The 9,530-nt window shown below is 41.7% G+C and overlaps 1 protein-coding gene across 1 annotated transcript; it reads right to left on the bottom strand.

The window, feature by feature from the left end:
• Positions 1-4,373: 4,373 nt before the first annotated feature.
• LOC310786962 (peroxisomal membrane protein 11C-like) lies at positions 4,374-8,294 on the bottom strand (the record flags this gene model as incomplete). Its single annotated transcript, XM_083648293.1, has 5 exons — positions 4,374-4,695; positions 5,357-5,425; positions 6,109-6,287; positions 7,561-7,749; positions 8,238-8,294. The coding sequence occupies 5 exons, from the start codon at positions 8,292-8,294 to the stop codon at positions 4,458-4,460; spliced, it is 732 nt and encodes a 243-aa protein (XP_083504419.1). The 3' UTR covers positions 4,374-4,457.
• Between the last annotated feature and the right edge of the window lie 1,236 nt (positions 8,295-9,530).

Below are 9,530 nucleotides of genomic sequence, written 5' to 3'. Positions count from 1 at the left end.
GATTGACTTTATAGAGACAATAAAAGATCCAATGGAGCATGTAAAAGTGTAAACACTTCCAACATGGTCTCTGATGTTTTATTGTGTTCTCAACGTCGATGATTTTTTAAATGTATGTGTTCCTGCCGGGCAGTTGTATATGTATCTTTTTATCAATTATCAAATTAAATTCAATCAATTAATCAAGAATGGCTGGTTATTAACTTTACACATTTGTTTATTTAAAAAATATATACTAAAATGTTTGAGGGGGCTTAACTGGGGCTTGGCAGATTTTTGAGGTGGCTATAGCCCCCCCTTGCCTTGTAGCACTGTCCCTGCTTATTACTGATTATTACTAATTTAAAAAGTACAAACATTGATTTACTTCTTGCTTAGTATCAAAAATAATTAGTTACGTTACTCGTTACTTTACTATATTTATTTTGCTACAGCCCCCATTCTGTAAAAGTGACGTACAATCTGTGTAATATCCCTGTAAGTGCCAAATGTGTTCTGGTCATATTTCTGGTGGATTTGTGTGCTGTCATATTTTTATTTGTCCATGGGGTGTCGCTGTGCCATGTTACCTGGGCTCAGGTGATCTTATATAGGTGCTGCCTTCACCTCTGCTCACTAGGTGTTTTGACCCGGAAGGGCAAATGGTTTTTGACCGTGTCGCTACCAGCAGCGGGAACATTTGTTTGGTGCGCTGTCTCTGCCTTTTTGCTTTCTGTGGAAAAGAACTTTGTATTCACATCGGTGAAATTGAATAAATGAATGGGTTCCGAACATCAAGGACAAGCCTTCTTCGTTCTTACTATGCAGCACTCAATGCAGATGTTATCGTATGTATTACATCAGCTGTAGCGAGCGCGTCAGCCAGGTCATCCGCGGTCTAAGCACCTCAGTAGCCTACAGTAATAGACTGGGCTCCTATAATAATCCCCTTTTAGAACTGAATCAACTTCATTGGAACAATAATTAACCTTACAGGAGGAGTGCACAATCAGCCAAGGTGCATAGCCTACTTTTTATTTGCCTACCTATACTAGGACAAAAACTAATTGCGTTCTGGCAACGCAGTAGCCTTGCATAGCCAGAGAGCTATCTCCACACTTCATTTCATCGTTGTGCCCTCACTGGAGAAAGTAATTATTTTTCATAGAATCCCAATTACTAACATGTAATAATTGTATACATCTCCTTTACCGTTTTACCTCCTTTATCATTTGTTGACATAGATTTGATGCTTTCTTGTAATTGTGATATTTCAGACAGCACTTGAAGTGTGCATGAGATGTGCGTCAATGAACGGAATTATTATTCCAGATGCAAGAATTACATTTCAGTCAGGACCACTTTAGTCAAAAACACAAGACCACTTGGATCAATTTAAAGCTTTTATTAGCATGAGTTATATTTGGCGGTATGGCTCTGTTCTGGGTGCTGTCTTCTGCCATTCAAACTGTAGTTGAACCTCTCGGTCCAGTCTGCGTGCTTTATACCCTGAGACATGATTCACTGTCTGCAGGAGTGAGCTTTTTACATAAAACCGCAGTGTGTGTATGTGTGTGTGTCTCTACCGGTATATATTAAAATAACATACTGTATATGATATCTATCAACATCACATCATTGGCTCTCATCACGAGGCACCGCAGCACGCTGCCATAACAGCATACTTTCTGTTCATTTGCCATTTTTACGGCATCAACGTGCCACACCCAATTTTTGTGGCATCTAATGTCAACGATCCAAAATGGCTGATAACATTTTAAAATAGTACAAAATGTTAGTGTAATTTTCCAGTGTCTCGTCACAACTTGTACAGTAGGCTACACACGTGAAAATACCTCCCTCTCTCGCGTTCGGCATGCTTCATGCCTTCAATTTCACTGAAAATGAAAATGGATGATGGAGATAAACCTCTCTCCAGGTTTTCAAGTAACAGATTTGGGGTAACACTTCATAATACTGTAACACAAAAAATGGGTAGTTACTGAGGAACGAGTAAGGAACGAACCATTTGTTCATGAATAGTTAATGATTAGTTAATGAGTAGTTGATAGGTAGTTCCTTAATGGTAGTTACTTAAGAACTGACCATTAGTTACCATGTTAACGAACCAGTAAGTAATAATTACTTCCCTAAAATTTTTTTTTTTTCATTTGTTTTCATTCACTAGTTCATTAATAGTTAATCGGTAGTTCCTTAAATATCCTTAATGGTAGTTACTTAAGAACTGACCATTAGTTCCCATGGTAGTTACTTAAGAACTGACCATTAGTTACCATGTTAATGAACCAGTAAGTAATGATTACTTCCTTAATTTTTTTTAAATATTTCACTAGTTCATGAACAGGTAGTTCCTTAAGAACTGACTATTACTTACCATGTTAGTGCATCATTACTTCCTGCTTACTTTACCATTAGTTCCCATGTGTGTGACCCCTCAAGTAAAGCAGTAGCCTACATCTTACTGAGTAGTTACTAAGGAATACACCATTACTTCCTGCTTACTTTACCATTACTTAACATGTTTGTGCCCCCTCAAGTAATGGTAAAGTAAACAGGAAGTAATGGTGTATTCCTTAGTAACAACTCAGTAAGATGTACTGCTTTACTTGAGGGGTCACACACATGTTAAGTAATGGTAAGGTAAGCAGGAAGTAATGGGGTATTCCTTAGTAACAACTCAGTAAGATGTACTGCTTTACTTGAGGGGGCACAAACATGTTAAGTAATGGTAAAGTAAGCAGGAAGTAATGGTGTATCCCTTAGTAACAACTCAGGAAGATGTACTGCTTTACTTGAGGGGGCACAAACATGTTAAGTAATGGTAAAGTAAGCAAGAAGTAATGGTGTATTCCTTAGTAACTACTCAGTAAGATGTACTGCTTTACTTGAGGGGGCACAAACATGTTAAGTAATGGTAAAGTAAGCAGGAAGTAATGGTGCATTCCTTACTAACAACTCGGTAAGATGTACTGCTTTACTTGAGGGGGCACAAACATGGGAACTAATGGTAAAGTAAGCAGGAAGTAATGATGCACTAACATGGTAAGTAATAGTCAGTTCTTAAGGAACTACCTGTTCATGAACTAGTGAAATATATAAAAAAAAAAGGAAGTAATCATTACTTACTGGTTCGTTAACATGGTAACTAATGGTCAGTTCTTAAGTAACTACCATGGGAACTAATGGTCAGTTCTTAAGTAACTACCATTAAGGATCTTTAAGGAACTACCGATTAACTATTAATGAACTAGTGAATGAAAAATTTTTTTTTTTTTTTTTAGGGAAGTAATCATTACTTACTGGTTCGTTAACATGGTAACTAATGGTAAGTTCTTAAGTAACTACCATTAAGGAACTACCTATCAACTGCTCATTAACTAATCATTAACTATTCATGAACTAATGGTTCGTTCCTTACTCGTTCCTCAGTAACTACCCATTTTTTGTGTTACAGTATTATGAAGTGTTACCCAGGACAGACCCCCTGGCTTGGAGATCACGTCTACCCAGACAATTATATCATTTTTAAACAGTTATGTTTCCGTATAAATCATTACAATATGCTCCCGGAAGGTGGGGATGCAATTCTCGGCGGGGGTGTAAAACTCGGCATGACACCGGCCCTTTAAAACAAAGCGCTGCCTCCTCACCCAAAACAGGCTGCATCTGCAAAGTGTCCAACATGTCAAGCACAGAGTGATTGTGCCAAACTCTGCAAAGTGTCCAACATTTCAAGCACAGAGTGATTGAGGCAAAAAAGGATAAATATGGAAAACAAATACACATGATAATGAATCTGTATAGTAGAAATGTTTTCCTATTCCATAAGTCAGTGATTCTCAACCACTTTCATATCAAGTACCCCTAATTCAGTCCATATTGTGGACCTTGATTCGATTTTGTCTCAGACCTGAGTTGTTTTTTTCTCCAGAATTCCATGACTATCTGTATTGTAGGTAGAGTTAAAAGTGACACTATGATCAAAACAGTAATTATTCTACATTCTCTAATTGTTGTAACTTCTAGTGAATTAAATAATGCTGAAGTTTAACAAATCAATTTGCTGGGCAGGACCCCTGGTGGCCCCCGGACCCCACATTGACAACCACTGCCATAAATCATATTTTGAAAACCCCAAATTATCTTGTGACACTCTGGGCGGGTCCCGACCGTCAGGTTGAGAACCACGGCTCAACCCAACTTTAATATGCATTTAAATGTTTTTAGCTGCATAAAAAAAACAAGTAATTTGTTAAATCAATTTCACATGCATTCATTGCTGATTGTGGTGTTTTAGTCAGTTCAGTCTGAGGCTGATTCGCGTTGATTTACAGATATTTCATGTTTAAATCTTCAAATCAAACGCCCACCGTATGACGATGAAGATCAGCTCCACATCATTTACTGGAAGTCTCAATATTTTTCACCAATCCACATCTCTGCTCAGAAAGTCTCAGTCAGCCCTCGCTGTGAGGCTGAGGCGAGGCACCGTCCGATTGGTCACCGCCACTGCCGTTCATCTGGATCAACCCAATCAGAGATGAGATGGTGCCCATCAGCCCCACCAGCCAGTCAGGGAATCGTCCTGCCCACAGGAAGCCAGGCGGCATCCAGTGGACGGCGTTGCTGAGGTCGGCCATACTGCTGAGGACGGACAGTAGCTCCTCACGCGCCTGCTGCCTGAGCTGAGAGCCACTGAAACAAACACACACATCTGCCTTAGTGTCCATTCATGAATGAACTCATCAATTCCAATTCCTCAATTGAATCTGAGACAAAAGAAATACATGGAATTGGAATTTCAGGAAATTAAATAAAATTAAATGCAATTGAATTATGTGATCATGTTTTTGTTTTATTTTTTCTTACCAAATTATACATGGTGTTTTATATGATCAATACTGAATATAAAATGTTGAAGGAAGCTTTCAGCTGGTATTTGATGCAGAACATGTCATCGTAAATTAATACATTATGAATGAATGTATATTAGATTTGCTGAACTGTCTTTTATTTGATTCATAATGTTTGATTTAGAAGTGGAATTCAATGGACCTCAATTCTGATTAGTCATTTCTGACTAATTCTGTTCCCTCACAGATGACATTCACACTGCAGTTCCAGGAATTGAATTGGTATGTACTATGAATTCTCTGTTCAGATCAGGAATGCATCGACCTGGACTGCAGATATTGGACTCTGCTGAATTTGTTCGCCATTCAATGCATTAAAATCTCTCCTAAACCTCTTGAAAGGCCGTCATAACACATTTATGGCCACAAGCCAACTGTTTATAAGATCCAGGCCACTCTTCATATACCAGCAGCACAGAGAGTGAATGTTTGAAGGAGAATACCTGCTGCCACCTCTGTCCTGCTCACTTCTCCTCACTTTCCTCCTCAGCAGCATCAGGACTCTGACCGACCTGAGGAGTCACAACACATCTCAACTTAGACTGAGTTATTTCATGGTCGTTTGCTCCACAGTCTGGACCACAGTCTGGACTACAGTCTGGACTACAGTCTGGATTACAGTCTGGACTACAGTGAGAAACTGGTTTCCTCATCCTCAGCATGGAAATAACTCTTGTAAAAAGACAGAACGGGCAGTCTCACTTGGTCACATTGGGGCCATCGCAGAAATGCAAAAAACTGCAGTTCCCTCGAGTAGCCACTTGAGGCTGGCTCTCATGTCAAAATGTCCAAGTTTACTGCAAAAATATGTGCATTCACAGCCTGGTTCAAAAAAAATGTTTTGGTCTCTATAGCTAATTTCAACCTTTCATGACAACTACCGGTATATGTTTTTTTTATTCAATATTTATGTAGAGCTGGACGATAAAAAGAAAAGACTAGTTTTCGGTGTGATTGACAGGTCGCCTGTCCAGTGATTTACGCAGCTCGCCGATCACGGACCAATAACAGGTGGCTCTGTGGGAAACCCTTGTTCTTTAATGCAGTTGTGTGTACCTGGTGTTAACAGGTGGAGTTGTTAAAGTCAACATTGTTTCACACAGTCAAGTCATGCACACCCCACCCCAAGCTTGACTGGTTTGAGGCAGAGCGGCCAATCAAAGTCGAGAGAGAGAGGTGCGTTTGATTTTCTCACCTGAGTATCCCCAGCAGCAGGGAGGTTCCCCACAGCAGCGTGCTGAGCAGCCACCACTTATCAGACTTGACTGTGATGAGCTGTGCGTCGGCGGCCCAGGCTACGTGTTCACAGGGATAGTACAGCTGGTCGGCCATGTTGGTCAGCAGCGATATGCAGCGCAGGCCCGAGTCCTCCTCCTGGGGCAGTGGGGAGAGACGTGCATTAGTGGGACAAGAAACAGAACCATGCTAACATATCGTCCCCCGTGAGTGATGCAGTCTCCGTCTGGGCCAATCAGGAACCAGTGATGGGTCTTTCCCATACAAATGTGATGGCCTGGCCTGGTGTAGCGCAGAGCAGCTGCCTAGATGAGGTGTTTGTCAAAAAGCAGCGGGCTGTAACACTCCTCATGATGGCTGTGACTAGTGGTCAAAAAGTCACGGCTAAAACGGTGGATAAACATTGCATTTCCTATGAGTTCTTCACAATAAGTCCTTCCATTAGTTTGTCAGTGGAAAGCTTATGGAGCAGCAGCAACAGAAAAATGTTTTCATCAGCTCATCAGTAACATAACATGGCTGCGATAGGCGGTCAGGAAATTATCAAATAAAGCTGATATCTGAAAGTACAAACGTAAACACAAGAGAGAAACTAAACTTCTCTCTCTCCCTCTGCAGCAACGCACTGTTCAGGTGACATCACTCATTCATAAATATGCACGCCGTCATTCTGTCCAATCAATGTCTCCCACACTTTCCCATGCTCTTCATCTCTCTGGCCTGCTGGCCAATCACCTAACTGGAGGTCTATATCTGTTCCCTCGTATTTTAGAATGTTAGACACACTGTTTGTGTGTCTCCCCTCGGTGAGGTCTTCACTGTAGCAGTTGCTTCGCCCCACCTCCTCCCCTGAACACCACCAATGTCATGACTCCTGTAGAATTCCCTATGGGGGATTCTCTATCCTATAAATCACTGACGTCCTCCTCACATCTCAGAGGAGCGTCATCATACCATGGAGTCATACGCCAAATCTAAGTGTCGTTTGTTGCATCATTAAAGTTGATTGTACTTTCCTTCTAGTCTCTCATCACTGAAACGCCTTTCTCTCTGCTCTCCAGCAGACATGAGTCTTGCAAGCTGCGGTTGGCGAGACGTTGCTGCAGTCCGCTTGGTGGCAGGTCCAGCGTGCTTTGGCACGACTCTGGAGAAGGTCCATCTCATGGCACAGCATGGCACGTTAAATTTGGTAAAGGAAACGTAAATCAGCGCGGCACGGTGTGGCCAAAAGGCCTCAAGTTACCAGAGCCCAAATTGATTCTTCAAATGTCTTACTTTGGTTGCCATGTGCAGAAAAACAAGCAAAGCTTACCATCTGTGAAGCTGTAAACCAAAAAATGTTTGGTATTTTTAAACTACAAAAACCATTAATCGATTGATTTTTCTGCTGATCAACTAATCAACAAATTACCCCTGCTCCCAGGCCATAGTTGGAGGCGTAGGCCAGCATGGCGAGGTCGTCGAACAGCCGCAGCACCGTCCTGCAGTGGCTGAGCTGAGCGGACAGCAGCAGCAGGCTCTTCCCCAGTCGAGACGTCCCCACGTCACCACGGGACAAAACACCTCCCACCAGCTGGGACCCATAACACACCGTGCGGATCTGCAACAGAGTTAGAGCAGAGGAGACCATGAGGCACGATATCCAAAATTGTATATCGCAATGTAGTCCTGCCCAAATAACGCGATACACAATATTATCATTGGGGTGTGTGTGTGTGTGAGAGAGTGAGAGCGAGAGAGAGAGAGAGAAGTGTTTTTTTTTATTGTGGGATATTATTGTATTTTATGTTTTGGGTACATATTATAATTAGTAGTATGAATAAATAAAGGACTGAGAGGTTGATATGCTGTTCACTTCCTTTCTTTACATCTCCCTTTGCAGCACTCTAACATTTTATCTGAAAATGTTACATTTAATATCTGAAAATGTTACATTTTACCTGATGTTACATTTCATCGGAAAATGTTATGTGTTCATTGCCTTAACCAACAACTAGAGGTCAGACTTCACCTTCTTTTTATTTACCATACCTGACTGGCTTATTGTTAATAAATGTAGACTATTATTGACTAATAAAGACAACTCACCACTTTGTCTCTTCCTCTGTAGGACTCCAACAGAGTGACCAGGGACTCCACAGACATGTCTGTCTGTTAACCAGTCTGCAAGTTTAACTGGAAACCAGCCTGCACTGCCTCCAAATGTATATATAAAGCTGAATGCGCTAAGTGTAAAATGATGTAAAACCGACCTGTGTTCTGTGAGCGAATATAAGAGCTAGCGAATATAAGAAGTTCCGGTGAGATTTTTCAAAAAATTTCAAAGTAAAAGAACGATTCTGCACAATTATAGAGCAGACAGGGGCGATTGAAAAATCATTATTTTCCACATTAAACTAATAAACTAAGCATTTAAATGAAGCTATATAATACAAATGATGTTTATGTATGACAATAACTGTTTCAATAACATTGAGAACGTTCTTCTCATTATCTTAATAGATAAAAGCTGTTCACTGGAGTGCATAGCCTTTACAAATTGGACACTGGACAGGTTTGTGTTCAAAGTGGGAGCTTGCCAAACATATGCACGCGCTCTGATAGACCTCCTCTGTGACATCACACTGTCAGCTAACCTGGGGAGGGGTAAAAACAACCATGCCAGGCCATCAAACCCACCCAGAGCCCAGAGGTCATATTGTCATTTCTGGAGTAATATTGAACACTGTACACCCCTAGTGGCAGCACAAACGATGTATGCACGCGCTCTGATATACCTCCTCTGTGACATCACACTGTCAGCTAACCTGGGGAGGGGTAAAAACAACCATGCCAGGCCGTCAAACCCACCCAGAGCCCAGAGGTCATATTGTCATTTCTGGAGTAATATTGAACACTGTACACCCCTAGTGGCAGCACAAACGATGTATGCACGCGCTCTGATATACCTCCTCTGTGACATCACACTGTCAGCTAACCTGGGGAGGGGTAAAAACAACCATGCCAGGCCGTCAAACCCACCCAGAGCCCAGAGGTCACTCATATTGTCATTTCTGGAGTAATATTGAACACTGTACACCCCTAGTGGCAGCACAAACGATGTATGCACGCGCTCTGATAGACCTCCTCTGTGACATCACACTGTCAGCTAACCTGGGGAGGGGTAAAAACAACCATGCCAGGCCGTCAAACCCACCCAGAGCCCAGAGGTCATATTGTCATTTCTGGAGTAATATTGAACACTGTACACCCCTAGTGGCAGCACAAACGATGTATGCACGCGCTCTAATATACCTCCTCTGTGACATCACACTGTCAGCTAACCTGGGGAGGGGTAAAAACAACCATGCCAGGCCGTCAAACCCACCCAGAGCCCAGAGG

The sequence above is a fragment of the Poromitra crassiceps genome (genome assembly GCF_964638095.1).
Source record: "Poromitra crassiceps genome assembly, chromosome: 12".
NCBI lineage: Eukaryota > Metazoa > Chordata > Actinopteri > Beryciformes > Melamphaidae > Poromitra > Poromitra crassiceps.
Note: the sequence above shows the minus strand (reverse complement) of the source record. Positions and strands in the feature narration are given on the sequence as shown.